Source organism: Drosophila willistoni (assembly GCF_018902025.1).
Source record: "Drosophila willistoni isolate 14030-0811.24 chromosome XL unlocalized genomic scaffold, UCI_dwil_1.1 Seg142, whole genome shotgun sequence".
NCBI lineage: Eukaryota > Metazoa > Arthropoda > Insecta > Diptera > Drosophilidae > Drosophila > Drosophila willistoni.
In genome coordinates, this window is record NW_025814053.1 from 8,177,782 (window position 1) to 8,201,707 (window position 23,926).

The 23,926-nt window shown below is 36.7% G+C and overlaps 4 protein-coding genes across 6 annotated transcripts; 2 read left to right on the forward strand and 2 right to left on the reverse strand.

Moving 5' to 3' along the window:
• Window positions 1-244: 244 nt before the first annotated feature.
• On the forward strand, window positions 245-6,995 carry LOC6644675. Its single transcript, XM_002067303.4, has 6 exons — window positions 245-486; window positions 541-2,580; window positions 2,641-2,770; window positions 2,834-4,687; window positions 4,756-4,970; window positions 5,029-6,995. Exons 1-6 carry the CDS (start codon window positions 328-330, stop codon window positions 6,916-6,918), a joined length of 6,288 nt encoding a protein of 2,095 aa, XP_002067339.2. The 5' UTR covers window positions 245-327; the 3' UTR covers window positions 6,919-6,995.
• A 546-nt stretch (window positions 6,996-7,541) lies between these two features.
• LOC6644673 (poly(A) RNA polymerase, mitochondrial) lies at window positions 7,542-12,529 on the forward strand. Of its 2 annotated transcripts, XM_002067301.4 has the most exons (4): window positions 7,542-7,594; window positions 7,659-7,784; window positions 7,849-8,707; window positions 11,383-12,529. In XM_002067301.4, the coding sequence occupies exons 2-4, from the start codon at window positions 7,685-7,687 to the stop codon at window positions 12,290-12,292; spliced, it is 1,869 nt and encodes a 622-aa protein (XP_002067337.2). In that variant the 5' UTR covers window positions 7,542-7,594; window positions 7,659-7,684; the 3' UTR covers window positions 12,293-12,529. The 2 variants fall into 2 exon arrangements, with proteins under 2 accessions (XP_002067337.2, XP_046867585.1); XM_047011629.1 differs by having other exon boundaries at window positions 7,552-7,784.
• LOC6644674 (tetraspanin-2A) lies at window positions 9,351-10,957 on the reverse strand. 2 transcript variants are annotated; one of them, XM_002067302.4, is made up of 2 exons: window positions 10,910-10,957; window positions 9,351-10,246 (listed from the first exon to the last, which is right to left on the reverse strand). In XM_002067302.4, exon 2 carries the CDS (start codon window positions 10,231-10,233, stop codon window positions 9,499-9,501), a length of 735 nt encoding a protein of 244 aa, XP_002067338.1. In that variant the 5' UTR covers window positions 10,234-10,246; window positions 10,910-10,957; the 3' UTR covers window positions 9,351-9,498. The 2 variants fall into 2 exon arrangements, with proteins under 2 accessions (XP_002067338.1, XP_023032856.1); XM_023177088.2 differs by lacking the exon at window positions 10,910-10,957 and adding an exon at window positions 10,827-10,849.
• A 1,251-nt stretch (window positions 12,530-13,780) lies between the features above and the next one.
• LOC6644672 (N-alpha-acetyltransferase 30A) lies at window positions 13,781-15,970 on the reverse strand. Its single transcript, XM_047011631.1, has 4 exons — window positions 15,496-15,970; window positions 14,581-15,434; window positions 14,273-14,518; window positions 13,781-14,204 (listed from the first exon to the last, which is right to left on the reverse strand). Exons 2-4 carry the CDS (start codon window positions 15,430-15,432, stop codon window positions 14,040-14,042), a joined length of 1,263 nt encoding a protein of 420 aa, XP_046867587.1. The 5' UTR covers window positions 15,433-15,434; window positions 15,496-15,970; the 3' UTR covers window positions 13,781-14,039.
• Window positions 15,971-23,926: the final 7,956 nt, after the last annotated feature.

Genomic DNA, 23,926 nt, shown 5'->3' on the forward strand with positions numbered 1-23,926 from the left:
AAAAAAACAAACAATAAACAGACTTCGCTCTTTAACAGACTTTTGCTTTTTAACATATCTCTTTTCATCTGTTAAAATACTGCATCAAATAGTGGGAGCCAACGAGAAATACTGGCTTAAATACTGGGATAAAGTGTTTTTGCTCGTTTTTGAGTCTGCTCGATAGCATTGACCGTTGTTGCACAATTTTGAGTCTGCTAATTAACATGCAACTAAAAACTGAAATTTAAAAAAATTGCAACGGTAAATCAAGTTTCTGTTGTGTCGTTTCACGTGTTGCACTTTTTTGTTTTTGAATTTGACAAAATTGGATAGGAAAGAGGGAATATGCCAAGGCGACTACTATTTTTAGTAGTTATAATACTTCTGTATGGATGCTTTCCGATTGCTATATGCCGCACAGCCACTCCCACAGCTCAGCAGTTAAAGGAAATAGCAAAATTAAGAAGCGAACTGAATGTGAAACTGGCAGGTGATACTGAACGGGTAAATTACACGCCGGCCATAAAATGAAAATCAAACTAATTTTACCGCCCACAGGAAGGCGTCGTAGTACAACCAGGATGGACTAAGCATAGTCCAGCGTCAGGCTCTCAAGGGTCTAAGGTAATTGTCAATGATGCGAATTTACGATCAGCTGCTGCCTGGCGTCAAGAAATCCAACAAGCGGTAGCCACCCAAGGTAATACCAAGGAGGTAGAGGCACTTGATGCTCAAGTCAAGGCCCAGCAAGATAAAAAAGCATCCGTTGGCAACGTTGGCAGTATTCAAGATGAAATGCTAGGCGCCAGTCTTGAACCGATTCCGGATCAAAAGGGTGAACCTAATGTTGTCGACTCTTCATTTCATATGGAACTCGATTTGGAGAAATTGCAACTTCTGGAACTATCGAAAAGAAGAACTCGTGAAATGCTAATTCTAAAAGGCGTTGAAGAAAATTTCAATATCAATTTGGAATTGGGTATAATACAATATCTACAATTGAGACACAATGGCAGTAACTATATCCTGGGTAGAAGAATTAACGATATGGTAATCTATCGAGAGGATTTCACGATCCTACAGATTGTGCAATTGCCCGGATCTATCCATGCTATGGAAAGTTTTGATTGGTTTCTTTTGATTGCGAGTGAGAAAAATATAATTTGGCTTAGATTGGAGGGCGAGGAGGGCGGTTTGAAGAGTTTTTGGCTTTGGCCCATGGGCTATGAGATTGAAAGGTTTCGTTTATTTGCAGTGGATAGAGGAACCTATCTTATCTCCAATCATAATCAATCGTTGAATATATTTAGTATTGACTTGGAAACCCAAGAATTTGGAATTATTCAGCACATGCAAATGAGAAAGGATATTACAGCAATGAGCCTTCTGGATACAGGACGTGACTTATGCTTAGCTCTAGGTCACTCTGATGAGGTACTTATTTATCTGCATAATTTGGGAAATGATTTTCTTAACTTTCGTTTTAGTGAAAGAATTGAGGCAGAGAATTTGATTGATATAACTAGCTTTCAAATGGGTGGACGCAGCTATTTAGCCCTGGGCGGGACACTTCCTAAAATTGTTTACTACGATCAAGGAAAATTCCTACCACGCACAATTTTGGGTCAGAATTTTGGTCTAGTCGAATCCTATTTACCTCTTCCGATACGTAGTTATCGGGATGACCTTTTGTTGCTCATCCAGCATCGTGTGGATTTTGATCCTCACTTTTTGGTCGTTATCGATCTGGTCATATGGAACGGTGAGGCATTCGAGGCGAGTCTGCCACCGCCCTGTCATGTGATGAACCACATTAGTTATGGGCTTCAGTGTATTATAGATGACAGGCGTATAGAGGGTCTCAGGGGAGCACTTTTCATGGGACAACAATTGTTATTGGTGCCACGACAAAACCCAGCTCCAACTGGTGTATTTCATTTGCAAACTGAGCTATTGCCCAGAAATTCAGAATTGCATGATCTCCAGGAGATATATGAATTCATGCAGCAATGGGTAAAGGAAGAGGACAACTTGCAAGAACTAAGCGAGAAACTTCTTTTGCCATCAACTGGAAACTTTGAAAGTTTTGACGAAATCTTTGCTCCGGAAGTGATCAATGATGGCAATGCCCAAATAAAACAGCTTCTCGTGAATGACATGACCTGGTCTCCGCAAGAGGATAGCAAATTGAATTTACTTCATCTTCTGGAGGACATCAAAGCATTGGAGCGTGAAATTGTTGATCAACAACCGAAACGTGGCAAACGACAAATACCTGTTGATCTATTTCGATTTCATTATGAATCCTTGGACTTTGATGCTGTGGAAGTTGAGGAATTGTTCCTAAAGCAATTAAATCAAGAAAACTTTTATATACAAAATGCAACTTTACAATTTCCCCAAGGTTCTCTCAATGTTGAGAACTTTGAATTGTTGGAAATATTCGAGGGCAAGGAAATGGGCAAAAAGGAGTCTCTAGTTTTGGACAATGATTTGGAATTTGAATATATTAATGGTCAGTCATGGCAAAAGTTCATTGCTCAAGATGTGGTATGGAGAGATCAACCGCTTCAACTAGATGAATTGGAGGTTGAAGGGGTAACGTATGAAGAATTATTAATGTTTTAATTATATCTCTGACAATATTCCATATTCAAGCCTATTATATTTGAGGATTCATTGCATCTTACATCCCTGAATGAGTTGAGTTTCCCCGATGATTATCTGTGGTCTCAGGGTAACAGCACTACCATAATACAAGCCCCCAAGGAGTTCACCCAAACTTTATGTAAGAAAGGAACTAAATTAAATTTTCGGTGTTAAAAAAATAATAACTTAATTCCATTTGAAGCTGTCAACTCAATGGATACTTCGGGAACCATAAATGGCATCGATCCCTTAGACGCCATAACCTTAAGTGATGATCAGGATTGGCCCGGCACCATAACATTCACCCAACTCGAGGTCTCTGAAGAAATGGAAGTGAAAGGCAGAGCTCAGGGAAATGAAGAAATTCCCTTGAATCCCACATTAAGAGAAAGCCATCAAATTGATTCTGCCTGCTATTTTAATGAGTTAATAGTCCAGGGACCAGTCCATATAAGAGAAACTTTAGATAACGAAAATTTCGATTCGTTATTTGGGGACTTGGTGCAGCGCCCAGATGATCCCAAACATGAGCTCATCATACCAAGTTTAAAGGAAACAGAGCAATTGAACTTACCAATAGATTCACATGTGGAAGATGGTAGATTGAGTGAGATACCATTGGAAGATTTTGTAACGAAAAATACAGAACAGATACTAAGGAATTTAACTCATCTCAATGCCCACGTCTACTTTTATCAATTGAGATTAGCGGAAAATAAAACCTATGATGGTGTCCAACTGGATCGACTTATGAATGAAGGCATATTCATAGATCAACCTATAAATTCACCACAAATGAATCTAAACTTTATTGTAAATCCCGAATTTCATGATTTAAAAGTTATATCCAAATTGAATAATCTATTTCTGGCCAAAGACTATCAGACACTCAACGAAGACTATTATACTGAAAGTGCTAATTTCGATTTACTGCAGATTAAACAAGCCGATGTTGGTTATGATATTACAGGAGAGGGTTTGCTAAATGGTTACCATAATTCCGATGATATCTATGTTCAAGAATTAATACTACCCCAGGGACTGAACACCGAAAACCTTCAAGGCGTCAACGCTGATTACTTGCTAAAGTTCCTAAATCAACAATTGGATGAGTTGCCTCTACTTGTGCTCTATGGTCAGTTAAATGTAGAAAAGATGCTTGTAAGTGGGGACATACAAATCCACTCGAAGCTCAACAATCTAGACTGGTCGCAATTGGAGCGTGAAGTCGTGTGGTTGGATCGCCCGAATGAGTTAAAAACCCGTTGGCTATGCAAAAAACAACCGATTTTCGCCAAGAATTTAAATATTGAAGGAAGCTATAATGGAATCATGTTGCCGGAGATTCTAGATGACATTGTCTATCGTCGTGAGAATGAAGAAATTGTTATAAAGGGCCCCAAGAGTTTCAGTTCACCAACAAAAGTTGTGGAAAATCTACAAATTGAGGCCTTAAACGGCATTTCCTTTGATCAGTTGGCTCAAACGAAACATCCCTTAAATATCACTGGCAATGTTCAATTAAATGGCAATCTATATGTTTTGGATTTGCATTTAAAGGGTAACCTAAACCATGAGAAACCTCAGGAACTGGAAAAGTACTTGGTCTGGAATAATACACTAGATTCATTTGTAATGAAAGGAATCTGGCATTCACCTCGCATCACAACTGACGAACTTATTGTTCTTGGTCATTTTGGAAATCAAAGTCATCTGCCACTTGGAAACTTCTTTGATCGATTAATTTATAAAAATCAAGATAATATAAAATTAGAAAGTCATCAATTTTTCACTGGACGCGTTGATATAATTGAAGGAGCAAACATAGAAGTTATAAATAATTTTCCCGTTGGCAAATTATTAAAAGATATGATATTCTTAGATGATCAGGATGATAAGATTATCATAGATGCACCCATTTCATTTAAAGCTCCAATTCAGATGAATCAACTTTATGCAGAGCGTTTCATTTTACCCGGCGAACTGCTAAATGGCTGCAATGTAACCGACTGGCTAAGGGACACGATCAGAGTGGACCAAGACTGGCAGAGCGATGGTAAGTGAAGTGAACTTTTTTGAATCAAAAGAAATTTATGGCCAGTGGTTATGTTTTTTATTCGACAGTTGCTTTAACTTTTCTCACTGGTTCTTTGGATAACAATGCTCTCAGAGTAAATCATTTGAATGACTTGGATCTATCGAAAGTTGTCACCCTAAATAAGGCACAAAATTTCAGTGAGAATTTAAATATTGATGATCTATATTTAGATGGTGAAATGAAGGTCGAAGGTTTGGTCAATGAAAGATCTTTACGGGAGGAATACGAAAATACTCTAATGGTAAGACCCGAATAATATAATGTATTTAGAGATTAAAAATTGGAGTTTTACTTTCTAGATTAATTCTCCCAAAGAACAACGTGTGGAGACACCTTTAATACTGCCCTTGCTCCATGTTTCTAACTCTCTAGAGACATTAGCAGCTGTAAATGGGAATTCTAATCTTAATTTAAGCAATGTTGCCACTCTTAATGAAAGAGAACTTAATATACAATCGCCATTGTATCTGGGAAGGTTACATATACCCGATTTGAAGAGCGACTACATCATCAATACATTCAATTTCACCAACTGGTATATGAACAGTCTTTGGTCACAGGGCAGAGCACAACAGATTATTTCTGGAAATTGGAGGGTTAAAGATTTGAGGGTCAAACAAACTCCCCATAATCTTTATCGGCGCCAAGCTACAAAATTATGTTCGCAGTTTAATCAGATGTTTGATCTACTGAATCTGCCCTATCAACTGAAAAATCTAAAGCGCAGTTTTAGCTTGAGACAGGCTAAAAATCAATCATCAATACGTCGAGTATTTGCAGTGGAGAAGCCAAAGCAAAAGGAATATTATCTAATGATTAATGAGGTCGGATGCTGGACGAGAATTTACAAATGGAATGGTACAAGATTTCATCATAATGGGGCCTTTCAAAGTGGTCCCATTGATGATGTAAAAGTCATACAATCCACCGATGAACAATTCACCTTCATGACCAGCTATGAGTTAGAGGATGATGAGCACGAGACCAATTGGAATTGTACGGGACTAAATCGATTGCAAAGTTGGCGCACCGAAAACGAAATGGAACTGGAACCTTTCGATCTACCTGTACAAACAATGGAAGATCTCAGGGATCGGTATGAAGAGCCGCAATATCAGCAGGCCTTTAGATATTTGCATAGACCCAAAATTGAAAGTGATTTCAAGTACCGTGTAGATGCCAAAGATGATAAGGCTGAAAGTATTGGGCGTGTACATCAACGTTTGTTGAAAAATCTAATATTCCGTTTACAGACCGAAATTAATATTACCCAATTGATGATACCCGAAAGCGATTTATACGACAATTATCTAATTGAAGATTTTCTACATTTAATGCATGATTTGGAGGGCTTTCATAAGGAATTGCCTACCGAAACATTGCATTTACCAGACAGCCCGGCCAGAGTTTTAGCTGCCCGCAGTTCTCAACTTATATGGAATGTGCTGCAGGAGTTATACAGAACGATGAAGGAGGGCGGCGAAGGAAGGGAAAATGAGATTATGCTTCTAGAACAAACGCTAATGGATGTGCTCCTCATGGCAAATAATAATCATACTTTGGATAATACCAAACAATTGCACGATGTAATTCAAAGACTGCGAGAATTACAGCACGAAATAAAGGCCAATAAGTATGATGGCGATGATATATCTACATCTGCCAGTACTAGACAGGACACTTACCAACTGGGCAGCGGCTATTGGCGTCCCATTCAAACCATACGCATGCATGTGGGATCATCCCAACGCCCACGTTTGCTCTACGCCCGTTTAACGTTGCTCTCAGGCGAGTCCTTGCCTCCGGCTACACCATCGACAGCTCCTCCTGCTCACATTCAATTGCATTATGCCAACGGATCGCTTTTCCAATCACTGGCAGCTGATCGGCAGACGCGTCAACTGTGTGCATTGCGAATAAAGGATGAGACTCTTCTCGCCTTTGTGGAGGGTTGTTGCCGCATACGCGTTTTCATCTACCGCGGAGTACAGGGCTTTGTGGTCTTCTCTCAGTTTGAAGCGCGAGGAGCCACATCGGATTCACCAGTTTTGCAATTAAAGGCTTTACGATTACCCCTACAAAAACCACCGGGGGCACAGTATGTCTTTGCTGTGATACTGAGTAGAAAGGTGACGTTCTATGAAGTAGTTATATCTGGACTGTTAGAACCTTGGTTTCAATGTAAATAGATAGTCCTCAAGTTTATTGTTACATCTGAATTATGAATTATACTTTGTTATTTGTTAATAAAAAAATTCTTTAAATAGTTTCCTGCTTTCAATTTTTTAATTTCAGAAAAGTTATTGATTGCTTACTCATTTGGAAACTAAATTTTAGAAAAAGAAAATGGTATAAACATGTTATAATTGGTAATGGTATAATTAGCTGTTAGTCTTGTTATTGAAGTTTATAGTTTACAAAATCAACAAAATATTCATAATTCAGACTTAAAGCTATGAGAGATAAGCAATTTTCTAACTTATATTTTATGAACTTTACTTTCATGAACTTCGTTTACCATTCTAAAAGCACATATTAATTTGATGAAGGCAATAATTTTCTTCATTTCTCATTAAACTGACAAATTATTTGCTCCAAAATGCATCAGCCAAGAAAACTTAATGAGCCAAAAAGTCAAACCTTTCCGCGATACGCTAACTAAATTTGTTCATGACTGTTCGATAATTATCGCAGTGCTAAGCACTGCGCTGATAAGTTATCGATTGTATGCGATATGTTGACAATTGTCAATAATTTCTCTGTTATCGGCGCTTACTAGCGATTAATTATCGGAACTAGAATCACCAGTCAGCTGGAAACTCGATTAAGCAACACTGCCTGCCCGTAATGAACCAGTTGCTTGAGGTAAAGGGATAAATTGTTAAAACACTTTATGAAAAATTGAATGTTATAAGAACACTATTGGCAGGCTCCTAAGTTAACACATAGCTGAACATGATTTGCTTGATGCGACGTCTGCGGAACCTTCACCCAGGGCGTAAATTTGGCTTGAAATTGAGATCGAGCAGCACATCAGCAACCGGCACATTGCCAGGTGAGTTTCAATCTACCGACTCTTAACCTGTATCCATGAAGTAAAGATTGATCAAATTTTTAAGAAACGAAATGCAACTACGAGGACTTCATAGACAACCGGCAGCAGCAGGCCAAATGCTCCATATTGGTGCAAGTGAGCTCAGAGCGTTCCTATCCAGAATTGTATAACTACTGCAGTCGCTTTGGAAGTATCGTAAATGCCCATCACTACTGCCTGCGACATGATGATGAGCTCAACTATATTCTTTTGGAATATGCTCGAGAAGAGGAGGCCTCAGCGGCGATTGATGCTGGCGGAGTCACTGATGAAATGAGTGGGACACCAGTACGCTCGCCATTCCTATGGTTCAGAGCGTCGACGGGCAAAAAGAAGGAGAGCATATCCTCCTCCACCATGCCTCATCCAGGTCTATTGAGCATCGATGGATGTAGACCCATAGGACAAGAGAATTTACTTTCACTGCTTAGAAAAGCAGAGAATATTGACCGTCAAATCGTTGAACTCCATCAAAATTCCCAACTCAATGATTTGGGAGTGCGGATGCGGTTTCTGGCTGCTCTACAAATCCAGCAGTCCATTTCTGGCATGTTTCCCTCAGCCCAGGCAGTGCCATTCGGTTCATCAGTTAATGGTTTTGGCAAAATGGGCTGCGATCTGGATTTGATCCTGCGCTTCGATAAGGAAAGGGGAGCCAAAAATCATCAGCAAACTGAACCCTCCCGTTTGATTTATCATCTGAAAGAGAATCTGAGTAATGGCCGTTCGCAAACACAGCGACAAATGGAATCAATTGGCGATCTATTGCATCTGTTTCTCCCTGGTGTCTGTCATGTTCGTCGGATTCTGCAGGCCAGAGTTCCCATTATCAAATACCATCATGAGCATTTGAATCTGGAGGTTGACTTATCAATGAGTAATCTGTGAGTACAATCAATTAACGAAATATCTTAGCTAAATACTAAATTCCGCTTCGAATGCTATACAAAACAATGATTTGAATATGAAGGCAAATTATAGTATAGGATTACATTTACGTTATTGATTCTAGACCATGTGCTGGCTTAGTGCCTAACATATTTCGTCGCTGTTTTCATTAAGATTTGACTCGAGTTCAATAATGCCATGGGGAAAAATAGATACAACCAGTTCAGTGTCTTCTGCCTTGTAATTTTCTTAAATTTAAGGCATATTATTTCCAAAAAGTCGTCTTCAGTGAATAACTTTAAATTTTTTCAAAAAATCTAACAGCAAATCCTGTACTTTTAAAAACATTTGTAGTTCCAATAAGTAACCATAGATCCAGTGGGCTTCACATCTAAACAAAGGAAATAAGAATACGAAACGCAAGTACCTTGATTTCTTTCGCGGAGTGGAGTATCAAGCATATTCAGTATAGACAGCCAATACTGTTGATCAAGAATATATAGATTTACTAGTTCAGTTGTCTCCAAAGATCATTGAATCGTTAAATCATATCCGGTTAAATAAGTGTTTTCTCAAGAGTAAAGTAAATACAATTATGTTTTTTTTTTTTGTTTAAATCTGGCCCAAGAGGAGGGTCAGTTTTGTTTTTGATGATTTTTATTGATTGTTCGCTTTGGAATTACTTAAAAGTGTCGTTTGGTCGTTCTACATATCTAACTTAGCTAATGTTAATGTTACAAAAAAAGATGGCTCCACACAATGGTCTCAACTTGATCCTCCTGGATGATTAACGGCGATAATTGCTGGCCTGCTCCTCCTCTTTTTTGACTGCCTGAGCCAGCACGAAACTCATTACCCCACAGATAACGTTCAGAAGGCCCAATGTCATGGCTAGGGCAACAATCCAGGAGGATTTGCCCTCAAAGAACCAAGTAAGCTCATCAACGCAGCCGTTGAAAAAGGCATTTCCACTGACAGTGTCCCGGCAGGAGCTTGGCAACGGTTGATGCAAATCCAAATAATCCCATGGACCACTTGCCCCACAGCAGCCAATATTCTCTTGAATCATGGTTAGCACAGCATTCGAATATGTGTACTCTGATGTGGAGACAAAGCGACGCAATGACACATTCAACAAGGGCTGCAGACTGGAATTCATAGTGCTGTATTGCAGCAATATGGCTGATCCCGCCACAATGGCCACGAAGCCAAACACTTGAGTTCCAATGAATACGAATAGGGCCAATGTGTTCTCCATCAAGGCACTTAGACAGCCCAAAAATGTAACCGCCATCATGATGATACTGATGCCAATCAATATATAAACGCCAATGTAGAACGACTGAGCTTCCAGAATCCGTAGCCAATCATTGAAACCGGGTTCGGCCCGCAGCCAAACAGATAGGGCGAACAGAGCCGTCGATATCATCCATGCCACAATATTGAAACAGAATAATGTGTATTTTACACAACCGATTTGCTTCTCCAGCTCCTCGTCGGCGGTGCCATAGCCAATGCCCATTTTTTAATTTAGGCTAGAAAACAAAAAAAAAAAGGTTCAACGAAAATAAGACTTGAAAATATTTCAATAATATTCTTTGTTTATGAATGAATCACTGAAATTCTTGTGAAGTGGAAAATGGGCAATGGGCCCTTCTTACCACACCCCATTTTGAGTGGAGGAGGGGGTAAACAACATTTACTACATTTATCAGGATCTGTTTATCACTGTTGAATCACAATCGTTAGATCGAAATGCTGTCTTAAAGGAGCATTGCTTGAAATCTGGAATTGTTCCTTTTATTTTCCTCTCTCTTCAATTGAGTCACACATTTAGTTGGTGCTTTTTAGACCCAGTTATTAATCATTTGAAGGCTTTTATGAGACTCCATTGGCTGGGGCCATCTTATCAGCATTTTGTTTAGCAAATATTCTTATCAAAAACTTTGGCTTTGGATAGATGATTAATATAACATACACGCACACACCATACACACACACATGCGGGAATATAACAATTGCAACATAAAGCATAAAAAAAAAAAATTATGTACATTTTGTTCACAAAACTTAATATTTCAATTTGTTGTAAAAAAAAAAACACACTCTATTCACCTTTTTGGTTAAAAACGAAAAATGAAAAGATAATGATAGGAAAAAGTAGTAAAAAAAAAAATAGATATATAAATTTTTCGAACCGTTAAGAGCTCCGTTTAGTTCGTTTGGTGAAATCGTTTTGCCTGCCCAGAAAAATATGTGCCAGCTTACACTTGCCGATGACAACATCTAGAAAACAGAACAATGAGTGTAAAAGGGAGAAAAGAGAGAAAGATAAGATAGTGAGAAGGCCTAAAAGGCATACCGAATGCTTTGATAAGATAAGATAATACAATGCTTCATGATTGCCAAATACCAAACATGAAAAGGGGAAAATCCTCTCCATTGCTAGGGCGCGCTCTCTCTCTCTCTCTCCGTAAAACAGGTGAATCAGAAAATTTTTACTGAATCAGGTCTTAGAAATGATAATGGATAAAGCGGCGCGCATTGCACTCATATCCGGTGTAATGGTGGTCAGTTTTCTTCAGTCCTGCCCCATCCATTCATCCATCCATCCTTCACGTTTATGACTCATACATAATTTATGTTGTTGGTTTTAATTTCCCTTTTTCAGCTCTGGTTTCTATATGTCGGAGTTGCTTTATATGTTCGGTGAACTGGATACACGTGTGCGACCTCTAACCTTTACCATACGTCGCTGGGCCCAGAGTTGTGGCTTAACGAATCCCTCGCCAGGTCGTTGGATCAGTAATTTTTCTCTATCCTGTCTAGTGATATTCTTTCTACAGCAATTGAGACAACCGATATTACCCTCAATTGGTTCTCTTGTCAAAGCTGCCGATGCCGATGATTTTCGTGTCACCGAAGATGGTATTAATTGCACATTTGTTCGAGATTTGGAACGTTTGAATTTCCAGAGTCGAAACACAAGTAAATTAAGTGAACTGCTGTTGCAGTTCTTTGAGTTTTATTCCCAATTCGATTTCCACAATCGTGCCATATCGCTCAATGAGGCGAGATCTTTGGCCAAACCCGATCATTCGGCCATCTATATAGTAAATCCGCTGGAACAATTACTAAATGTTAGCAAGAATGTAAGTCTAGAGGAATGTGAACGCTTGCGCATTGAGGTGAGGAATGCTGCCTGGCTTCTGGAATCCGAGGTGGAGAATTCATCATCAGTTAAGGAAGGAAATGAGCATCCGGAAACAATTTGGGGCTTACTGAATCTATTTAAGCATCCCGAAAAGACCATTGTACGACCGAATATGTTTTTCAAGCCTCGCATGGTCGAGGTCAGTGATCTATTTGAGAATGGCATGTCGCCGACTGGCACGCCACCAGCCGGAGTGACATATAAAAACCCTTCAATACGCCAGCAAGTCCAGAACATAAAAGCATCGACAAGAAATGAACTGAAACAAATGCGAGGCTCTTCATCTTCCGCAACTTCAGCATCAGCGGCAGCTGCATCATCATCCTCATCAGCGCCCACAAGCAGCAAAAACAAGCGCTCTAGATGATCACTCGGCATTATTTTTCACTTGCTCGGCTTGTGTGTAAATACTTAGAATAGGTTTTAGCATATATTTTGACCGCTTAGCCAACTATTACCAATAATTGTTGTTCATTTAATTGTGTAAGTTTAGCTTTAAGTAGAAGTTCTAGTATCGAAACGGAGGTTAATTTCATTGTTAAGTAGAGAACACTTGTTTTATTGTTTTTTAATAAATAAAACCAAAGTCCTTTTTTGAATATAATTTGTTTCAAGTGACAAATTGATGGCAACGACTAGCACACCAATCGTAAATACGTCTTTAAGGACTCTCTAAAAGAAATTTGAAAATAGAGTCTGAATTACTTAAATGTTTGATATATTAAAATAAAATCGTAACATGGATCTTGAAGGGCTTTTTAAAATGCAGTAGAATCCGGTTATAACGACTTCGCTTATAACGTCCGTCCGGTTATAGCGACTAAAGTTCGATGCGTGATATTTCGGATATAACGACGAAAATCGTCGGTGCCTTGAGCGTCGTTATAACCGGATTCTACTATAGTTTGGTCTCTTGCCATTGAAATATTAAAGTTTTTAGCTTAGTAATAAGTTTTGCTTTCAACACTTTCCAAAAGCATCAAGGATTTGCCCTCAGAAGAATCCCATGCTGGCTCTATGATGAAATAATACAAATAATATAATGTTTTAATTTTTATAATTCTTCAATTTTTATTCAATTCATTTTTGTTTCTCATTTTTTTTTTTTAGAGGTTTTGGGGGGATGGATGGTTGATGACATTCTGAAATGCTTGTCTACATGTTTAGTGGTTAGAGGAAAAGGGTGGAAAGCGGGTTATGGGTAGAGGAGGTAGGTAATTGGGAAGAGGAGGAAGGCAAAAGTCTTCAGCTTCATTTTCTTCTTTCATTAACAACTCGCGATGTTTTTTTTTTCATTTCTTTTTTGGATGCCACAAATTGGGTCAGTTTATAAGTGATATACATATTTGTATATATGTGTGTGTATATACATATACAAGACCAATGTTTTAAAAGACATATACAATTAAGTATACATAACGCTATATATACATATATATATATATCAATATATATGTAGTACACGGTTAGTTCAGATCTATAGACTAAATATATATTCTTGAGTTTTAGATGTCCGTTTTTAATATACATAACTAATTGCTTGCTTATCATATATCTATATACATATATAGATATATGTATGTATAATATATATAGTTATATATATATTGTTTGCTGTATGTAAATCACGTATTGCATACAAAATTGCATAATTTGAGGTTTACTAATAGTTTTTTTTTTGTTTTGTCGATTAATTTTCGGGGATCTTCAATTTGCTGTTGCTTTTCATTTGATTCTTGAACTCCTTCTCTTGCCCTAGGTAAAAAAAAAATGATTTTATATTTGAACATAATTTACAAGTAGGATAATTGTTTGCTTTTTTTTTTGTTTTTGTTTAGTTCTAATATTAATAATTACAAAAAAATTAAAAAACAAAACTTTGACAATACACTTTATCCTTCCCTTTTCTAAATATACTTTCTGGGGACATTAAACACAGGACATACACTCGCTCGAACATACATACAAAAACTCAAACACACCTCAACTAAAAAGAGTTCAACTCTCCCTCTTTTTCTCTCTCTCTCCTTCTTCTTTTTGGATTTCTTTTTTTGTTTTTCTTTATATCCGGGCTAGACAACAATTTCATTAACCAGATCGGGCTCAGGTGTCACTCATCTGAACCAGAGCTTTAGGCGTAGAGCATCCACACCGTTGAGATAATAGCGAAATAATCGCTTATCACGCACAAATCCCAAATTCTCATATAATCGCAAAGCCGGCTCGTTTCTCATTTCCGTTTCCAGAACTACCTCATCGGCATTATCGGCCAACATTGCCTAAATACGATAGAAGAGAAGGTTAAGCAAACCAAACTAAGCCATTTCGAATGATTCTATCGACTTACCTCAATGGCCTTGGTAACGAGAGTTGTTCCTATTTTCAATTTACGATATTCCTTACGTACAGCCAACATGGCAATGTATCCCCGCCGACAATTCATATGCATATCCAGTTTGCATACTATGGCGCCGACATATTGATTCTCATGCGAGGCTAGGAAGCATAATTTTGGCCAATTATATATGAAATAACGATATGTATATATCGAATATGGCTCGGAGAGCTCCGCCTGAATCAGACGCATGATGTCCTAAAAAGAAAATGTTATATGTTAAAAAAACTTGGCTAATCCTTATTAGAAAGTAAACGTACATGCATTTGATATTCGGCTTCGTATTCCTTGTAGATGATTTCATCTGCTGAAATGGCAGGAGGCGATTCCACAACTATTGATTGGGGCGAATCATTGGTGGTGCTTGTTAATGTTGATGCTGGATTTGCTGTTGTTGTTGGGGATGCGCTTGCTGCCTCCGCAGAGGTCGAGGCTTGAATGGCATCTTTCCCCGTTTCAAGTGGCGTTGTCTTTGTGGTTGTTGCTGTAGTTGTTTGTGTGTTGGCAGTAAGTGTGCTTGTGGCTAGGATTGTGGTCTGATCTGTTCCGCCATTCCTCGCCAGCTTCTCGGATGATTTTGATTTAATAATGGCGTTGCTGCTATTGCTGTTGTTGTTGCTTTTGTCCACCAAACATTGATTTTTATGTTTATTGTTATTAATGCTATTGTTATTGTTGTTGCTATAAATGTGATTATTATTGCTATGACCATTGAGGGGCAGGGGCATGGGTGTGGCCACTGCCACCGCCGCCACAGCAGCCTCCTCTAATTGATTCGCGCACTTTGCTTTATGCCCATTGCAAATATGCAGCTCGCTTATAAGGCCATTTATTTCGCTTAGATCGTTCACACATTTTTTGCCATCAATTGATCCATCTGCTTCTGCTTCCTCTACAGTTTTATCCGACTCTCGATGTCCATTGACCTCGACCTTATGGTTCTGTTGGTGCTGCTGCTGCTGTTGTGGTTGTTGTTGTTTCGTTTTTTCCATTTTCTTTTTATTTTTGTATTTCTTTTTACTGGCCGTGGCTCCCATTGCAGGTCCTGCTGCTGATGGTGCTGTTGCCGCCGCCGTCGTCGTCGTCGTCGCTTTCATCTCTGTATCCGCCATGACTAGGAAAACGAAAGCAAATTAATGCAACTAACAACAATTTATTATAAATGTCGTCCTTACCCTCCCCCGTTCTTCTTCTATTACAGTTCCTGCTTCTATGGAAGTCAATGCCCTTGGGCTTCCCTTTGCGCCCCCTCTTTGACAAAAGACTTACGTTCTTTTGCCTAAATTCTTTTTTTGTTTTATTTTTGGTTATATTTTTTACAGTTAGCTGGGTTTTTCATTCACACACCCGCAACTCACACGCACACACACACACACACACCAACTCACACTTGATTCGTCTTTCTTCTTCCGCACTTTGTTCCGTTTTTCCTTTTTCTTTTAAGTGGCGAATGGTTATCTATTTCACCTTTTCACTTTTCATAGGTCTCTTTTAATGTGTGTGTGCGTATGGTGAAAAAATTATATAAAAAAGAAATCAAATTAAGAACAATTTTTGGTTTTTCTTTCTTATTTTTTTGGGGGGGCCTCTGCCTCTTCACGCTATGAATAAATTCACACACACACATATGTATAAACGCACGCACATGCATACATATACAATACATACACATATGCATCAAGGTGCAAACAGCTGGGCTAACTCAGTTGCTAACTAAATGTTATCGATAACAATTTTATTGCTACCACAATACAACCCTGCATTTGTTAGCGCGGCTAATAAAAATTTGAAAATTAACCTAATGCATTGTAAAGTAGAAAAGTAAACATTTTCTTACAAATAGAATTAAAATTACAAAAACACGGACAGAATCAGATTTTCCAACCTTTTTTTTAAAGGTTTGCCCATAATAGAAATATATGTATATTTGTATGTAAATATTTTAAAGTGTTCTCTTTAGAATCTTAAATAAAGAACCCAGAATACAATTTTATGAAATTTAATTAGGTCTTAGAATGTTTTACAACATATAAAAGTGAAATTCAAAAATACGTACATATTTAAAAATTGACTGTTCTTTTTGATGATTTGTTTCCATCGTATTTTGTCCAATAGCAGTATCAAAAAACCTTCGCCTACTTTTTGATTTAACAACTTGAATAAAAAATCAATTTAAATAAAGTTAAATCAAATTAATTTGGATTTAAAGCGATAAGCAAGCAACAAAATATATATTTCAAATTTGCTTTTGCCGTTTCGTTTTTGTTCAATTTCGGAGCAAAGTGAACGCCTTCGTCTCTTTAGCAGAGATTTCCTTCCTGTTATGGTTAACGTTTGGTGGTCAACCAACTGCACTGCTGTGTAGGGGGGCGGGGACCATCTCCTCTGAAGCTCAAGTGTGCTTAACTTTGGTACAGACTGTGGGGCTCAGGTTCGAGCTCGGGTTCGTCTTATATAAGAAAAACGCACAAGACGCAGCTACGGCAACATCTTGAGATCTTTGCTTTTGTCGATTTTGAGAGCACATAAACAAAAGTTAATGAAAACCAAGATAAAAAAAAAAGTGTAGAAAACTACACAAAACGACCAATAAACACTCTTTTGACACGGATCCCAGCAACGAAAGTGTGTGGGATCCTTCAAGAACTTTCTTGTACCTCATCCTGATTTAAATTGCTACCCCATTACGAACCCGAGTGAAATGGGGACACATTTTGTGACGTCACACACAAAAAATGTAGATTGGACTAGTAATTAGAAGTCAAGATATACAAAAATTACGTATGATTTGGCCAGACGATTGAATAATTTTGTGGTTTCTCGGAATTTGCATAGGTTGCTTGTTTATTATCTGCTTCACTTTTAGTTTTCAAAACTCATATAAAAAAAAGAAAGAAAAAAAAAGAGAAATAAGAAAAATAAGGCAACAAAACGGAAAAAGGCAAAGCCAAAATTAGCAAAGCAAACACATGGAGAAAGTGAATGGCCGCATAAAGTAAAAGCAGCAGCAGCAGCAGCAGCAGCAGCAACCTGAAATAGAAGAAGAGACAAGCAGTCAGCGGCTACAACAAAAAAAAAAAGAGGCAAGTGACAAGCCAACGCCTGAACTAAAAAGCTTTTAACTTGTCTCCAGACACAAATGTGGACGGCCAACAAAAGTGACTAACGATGACACCTTACAGGCACGCAAGCAACCTTCAAAAGTGCTTCATTCCCAAACTAAATCGGTTTAGATATGACCTTGGCATCCGCTTAGTTTTGATATCAGATGGATAAGGTATTGGGAACCGGGACTTGATAATGGGGAAGTCATTATTTTAAACTTAATTATGATAAGATTACTCTTTGGGTGCAGTTATAGGTGCTAATATAATTAAAAACTCCAATTTATCTAACTTTAAATGGGAGTTTACGATTTTAGCTGCATCAATATCAAAAGACTCACAATTAGGTTGCGTTTGATTTGATGTATTAAATCAAATCAACTGAAGTTATCTTGTTGTTTTCTTTAAAAAGTGTATCCTTAATTTCGACTACAATTTATTGTGATTTTAGCCATCAAAAGCAGTTGCCTCCCATTCCACTTTTGCTCAAGTCATCTTGCGTGTGTTGCAATTTGCAGGCAAAGTCAAAGCGCAAGCGCAACAAATACTAAGTTGGAAAAACCTAGAGACTAAAGACTCCTACCAATGCGGCTCCCCCTCCCCCTCTAACCCACACACTTTATTCGTCCACCCTGACAAAACCATTTAACCCAAGCTTAACTCAAGCAAACTAAAATGTTGCAGATGATTTTTGGTTTTTTCTATCTATCTCTCTCTCTCACTTTTTGCCATGTCAGCGTTAAATTGTGTCAAATGTTGTCATTGTCACAAAAAGGCGTAGGCAATGCCTCCCCCTCTTACCGCAATATTCACCTCTCCCTCTGCTCACCTTTTGTAACCCTCTTGCAGTTTTGTGTAAATGGCAATGTTACAAATAAACAAAAACAAATTGTTGCCCAAAAATAACTGACTTTTAATTATTTCAAGCAAAACGTGTAAAGCGCAAAATGAGTCCAAGTGATGAGGAGGGGTCTCAGGGGAGCAGCCCAGAGCACAGTGTAGAAATGTATATCTTATATAAAGATTTACCAGAGCTTAGTTTAGAATGGTTTAATACAGAAACTCAAATATACAGATAAATTAATGTCAATATATTAATAGGTACTTGTTTACTGCTTAATAAGTATAGCATTCTTTTTAAATTTAAATATAGGAGTATATCTGTAAGTTAAAACTTTTGAGCCTAGTTTCATCTGTAGCTAATTATACATATAGTCAATAAATTTTATTAAGAATCTGATTGTAAAAAGTTTAAAATAAAACTGGATATTATTAGTTTAAGTAATATAAAAAATATATGAATTTCTTAACCATTTTATAAAAATGTCTAAAAGTTCTATATAGAGGAATGCATGAATACATTCGAAACTTAGATTTGTTTAAAGAACTTAGTAATTTAATCCAAATACTTTTTGAATAAGTTGTCATAAAAGCCTGCATCATTCAAAAGCTCAAAGTAGGTTTATTTAATATGCCCAATATTTTCAGTATTCCTAATTGAATTCTTAAATTACGTTCCTAAATTCTGTGGAATAATCGTTAAAGTTAGAATTTTTATTTTATAAACAAAGAGAAAAATATTCAGAATCTGAACTTTGGATTCTTCGAGGTCTTATAAAGCAAAAAACAATTAAGTGAGTTTGATTATTATTAGAGCGTTTGTTTTTACTTAATTTATTTCAGTTGTAAGCCTCATATAATTTCAAACAATTCATATGGGAACTTGAATACATTTTCTTTTACGAGTTCTTATATATTTTCTAAAGGTGTAAGCTAACTGAATAATTTTTAGGTACATATCTCTAAATACTTAAAAGTTTTTTTTTTGAAATAAAATTTTCAATTCGTGAAATTATTCCTATATTGTTTGTAATCTTGAATGTTGAACTAATGTCAATGACATACATTCATATACATGATATATGTATAATAAATAGTTACAGATTGGAATAATCGGTTATAAATATTTATGTGTATACATATGTGTGTATTTATGTACAGTGGGGGACAGCCGGTTAGCACATTTTTTGTTTTTGAATCGGCTTCCTAGTAAATTAATTAAAAATTTTCAGTTATTGTCAGTTATTATAAATGTCATCGTTTTTTCTAAAAGTGCTTCCATTTTCAGCTGGATAAACGATTGTTAAGTCTTTTATAGATACACTTGTGAAACCCTTAAACAACTTGTAGATCTCGGAAATATAAGATAAACTGATCATTTTTAGAGTCTCTTGACCTCACGCCGTTTTACAACACTAATTTATACTAACCTTTTTTTCTAGAACTATGAATAAAAGTACATTAAATTTCTAGTCAAATGATATATGTTAAATTAAAATCGGATAATAATTAGATAATTTGTAACGCCTCACAAAATTCCACATAAGATGGCCCTTTTAAAGAAAGTTAAGAAACGCCCTAAGAAAATATGCAGAGGTGAAAGAATTGTATTAAGTTCATCCCAATCTTCACATTCTTCTACTGCTTCATCTCTAATTGAGGTGGTCAAGGTAAACGGCTGCTCTTGATGACAGGTCACGCCTAGAGGCAAAGAGCTAAACGAATCGAACGAATAGCTTTGGCACAGAATTCAACTTCTAGAGACACCGAGACGATCGCTCTCATTTTAAGTTTGAAAAAAAAAACGAAGAAAAATATCATATTGTATTTCCAATTCATATCGACTACGATATGGCAAATCAACGGTGGGGGGAGGAGAAGGAGATTCCACTTGGTAGACATTCATTCACATACAATGCAAGTGTGTGTGTGTGTGTCTGGGTGAGTATGTTGTCGCCAGTTGGCAGTCACTGGCGACCGACCGACCGGGTAGGGTAGTCAGTACAATTCGAGCGCTCATTGAAAATGGTCTTCAGGCTGCGCATGCGCCAAGCCTTCTCTCCAAGCAAGAGTTACCAATTCAACTTAGTCAAGTCGTAACTTGGTCGCGGCGGTGTCGAGTTGTCGAATCGTCTGTCGGTAGGCGCGTGTGCTACGGTTTATTTTACACTAGATTTACACTTGTTTTTGTTGTTGTTGCCGTGTGCTAGTGATTTTTTTGAAAGTTGTGAAACGTGAATAAGTCTCGTCGTCTGCTGATTGACAGGCCAGCGCGCCTCTAAAACCAACGAAAATTGAAAATGTAATTGGAAATTTACGAAAATTTTTGTTTTGTTTATTGCCTGCCCGTTTTTATTGTTATTGTGATTGAAAAATCTTTTGCATATAAAACTTGATTGCCGTTTAAAAAGGGAATGGAAATTCGATTTGCTACCAGTGAATGCAGTTTTACACTCGACGACCTTGACACAAGGGCGAATCGGAAACCAAAATAGAGAAAAAAACTCCGGCCCCCAACTTCCAAAAACCCGAAATGCATTATGCAAATTTGGTTTTGAAAGACTTATCGTGTGGGTGCCTAGCAGTGATGATTGGGTGTTGAAAATGAAACAATTGATTGCAATGATTTCAAAATCAATGATATACAATTAATAGGAATAGTCAGTTACAGTCCAGTCCAGTCAAACACATTACGGAAAGCCAGACTTAGAAATAGAGTTTAAGTTCATTAACCGGAAGTAAGCACTCTTAATGTTAATTTAACCTACATCGGTCGAATTACCGCTAATCTTCTACTGGCATTTAAATTAAGGAGCTACGATCGATCTATTATTCGATCTATTAATCTGTTCATTAGATTTTAAATGTTGTTTCTTTTAGGCTTTTTCGAAGGAAAGTTGTTCAAATAGTTAAGCTTAGTTTTCTAGTTTTATATTGTTCTTTACTGAATGCTATAATTTTCTTATACATTTTAGGATATTTTTCAACATTTTCATTTGGATCATTATCAATTTATTTACATAAAAATGCATTCATAAAGTCTGCAAGGACAATCGATATTTTTTAGAATTTTCTCTTAGGCCAAATCAAAAGACTTAGAAAACGAACTCTATTTCGAATTTAGTCAAACAAAAGACTTAGGAAACGAACTCTATTTCGAATTCAATCAAACAAAAGACTTAAGAAACAAACTCTAGTTAGAATTCGTTTATAAAATGAACAAGTAAAATGAAAACAACTTAACAAGAATTAGTTAAAAAAAGAGGGAAAACAAGTTAGTTTATATAATCTCAAGCCAAACGTGATAATGAAATAATTTCAACAAACTGCCGCATTTTTCGTAATTATAAAAAAAGAAACAATTTAAATAAGCAAAAGTGAGGCTCATGTAAAGTGTTTTAAAATACATATATAATTGTTGTTGTTATTGTTGTCGTCATTTGTCGTCATTTTGGTGAAAGTGAACAAAATATAAACAAAAACAAAATATATGAATAATAATAATAATAATAATAATTAAGGGAAAGACAACAAATTGACCAAGTAAAAGTTTGTTTAAATCAAAAATCAAAGTGTTAAACAAACCAAATGATAGTTCCCCCATGTCATACCCTTTGCAATATCGAGCGATATCATTCCTCAATAGATTTCAAGCATATATATAATAGATATCTATGAGGTTTTTGCTTTTGCCATTTCATTTGAAACTAATTGTTAAGATATGAGAAACAGATAATTACATCAGATAATTCAGATAATCTACATCCTGTAGAAATTCTCTGATATAATGAGTAAATCCATCTCGATAAAAATGAAAACTTGTTGAGAATATAATAACAATTATGTGCCTTATGCAAACTGCTTGCCATATTGAATATACCCTTTAGTCAATGCCTCTGAGGGTAATAAAATGTGGCAACTAAATGGGAATTGGTTAGATCAATAAAAAGACAGCCAAGCTAAGCCGTTGGCTTGGTTCACTTTTTGTGTTGGACATGAAGAAAACAAAAAAAAAAACCGAATCAACATTCACTTAGCTTAAATAGAATTTAACTGGCCAACTTGCCACTAACTTGTGCAAAAGCCAGTCCAACTTGGTAGGCTGGAAAAGCAGGAAAAACAAAAACACAACCAAAACCAAAAAAGAAATAAAAACCAAAAACCAAACCCCAAACCACAATTTGTAACAAGTTGCAGTAAAAGTGGCTCCATCTCTTTCTATTTTAGTTGATGAATTTTGCCTTTTTTTTCATACAGTATTTTTATATGGCGATTTGTCATTTGCTGACTAACAAAGTGAGTAAAGTGAGAGCAGCCAGCAGCAGCAGGCAAAGAAAGAAAAAAATAAAAACCCAGCTTTCTCAATCAAACTTGTCGCAAATCTAAGAAATGTGACCTTCAGTCGTATTAGAGAGTCGTCAGATAGATCGAAATCGTCAAATATAAAACCTTGTTTCATATTAAGATCCTCCAGTGGCTTGTCAACAAATTCGTTCAGTCATAGAGATCTGAGTGACGTATTCAAATATCAAATTTCTTTCATACTTTCTTGGATTTCTCAAAAAAACGAATCACTAAAGTTGTTCTCCGAGGCCTTAAGGATTTGTCAAAATCGTTGTTTTTCTTAATCTATAGTTCCATAATATAAGTACAAATGTGTGTGGCATTTAATTTAGATAAAGGTTGAAGAGTATTTGCTGTTTTGCTATTGGAATCGTCTTTCTGATAATCTAATGTCCTAAAGATGTCTTGACAACCTGTCATAAGTCCCTTAGTTTAATAGCTTAAGTATAAAGCATCAAAAATTCGTGTTTATATAGTGCTTACCAATAAATTTCGTTTTTGATCATAAGTTAAAAACGAATCAAGAATCTTCTTTATGATTTTAGTTTTTTTAATCAATTTTATCACTTAGTTTTCTAAAAGAGACTTAAATCCAGATATTAATCAACAAGATTATAATATAAATAAGCACATAAGTATCCCATTGGCTCGGAAAATAGTTGAAGGCCTAATAAAAGTATAATCTTTGATTTCATTTATTAAGGAAAATTGTTTTATAAATATCTTTTTAATTGCAATAAAATTTTAGTTTGTCTATGTACAAATATTAAGTACGAATTTTGTTCCCAAGCCCTTGACTCGAATGACTTTAACCCTGAACCTTTTTGTTTTTTGCACCTCTTTTGGTCTTTTTTCGCCTTTTTTTGTCATTTGTCAAGTCAGTCTCATTTCCCCAGTTGACCCTCGTCCCCTACTTGTTTCCCCTAACGCCCTCTAGCCTGACTGTCATAACAATGCCTGAGTAATTTACTATAATAAAACGCGAAGAGACAGAGCCAATCTTCTTTTTTTTTTTTAAGTTATATATCTTTTTATAGCTCCCTTTTTTTTGTGTTTGTTGTTAAAACCATTGTCTAAAGTGGCCACTTCATTAGTTTTGGTCAATCAAAGAGCAATGGTTTACTTCGGTCCGACAGTCTCTAATAGAATTGACCTTCAGTCTAAGTTGAAAATCAGACTGTGAGATCTAAAGGTTAGGCATTATATGTATTCAGGGTGGTCCGAATACGAAACCAAAATGGAGACTCATTAAGCTAAATGCATTTTGGGCGAGGCAAACATACACAAATGCCTTCTTTTTTTTACTACATACTTTACT

Coding starts and splice junctions, on each gene's coding strand:
- LOC6644674 (XM_002067302.4), bottom strand. CDS start 10,233: ATGGGCATTGGCTATGGCACCGCCGACGAGGAGCTGGAGAAGCAAATC.
- LOC6644675 (XM_002067303.4), top strand. CDS start 328: ATGCCAAGGCGACTACTATTTTTAGTAGTTATAATACTTCTGTATGGA. Junction 2,581..2,640: donor ATGAATTGGAGGTTGAAGGG/GTAACGTATGAA, acceptor TCCATATTCAAG/CCTATTATATTTGAGGATTC. Junction 4,688..4,755: donor CCAAGACTGGCAGAGCGATG/GTAAGTGAAGTG, acceptor TTTATTCGACAG/TTGCTTTAACTTTTCTCACT.
- LOC6644673 (XM_002067301.4), top strand. CDS start 7,685: ATGATTTGCTTGATGCGACGTCTGCGGAACCTTCACCCAGGGCGTAAA. Junction 7,785..7,848: donor AGCAACCGGCACATTGCCAG/GTGAGTTTCAAT, acceptor CAAATTTTTAAG/AAACGAAATGCAACTACGAG. Junction 8,708..11,382: donor GACTTATCAATGAGTAATCT/GTGAGTACAATC, acceptor TCCCTTTTTCAG/CTCTGGTTTCTATATGTCGG.
- LOC6644672 (XM_047011631.1), bottom strand. CDS start 15,432: ATGGCGGATACAGAGATGAAAGCGACGACGACGACGACGGCGGCGGCA. Junction 14,519..14,580: donor AAGCCGAATATCAAATGCAT/GTACGTTTACTT, acceptor TTTTCTTTTTAG/GACATCATGCGTCTGATTCA. Junction 14,205..14,272: donor TCGTTACCAAGGCCATTGAG/GTAAGTCGATAG, acceptor TATCGTATTTAG/GCAATGTTGGCCGATAATGC.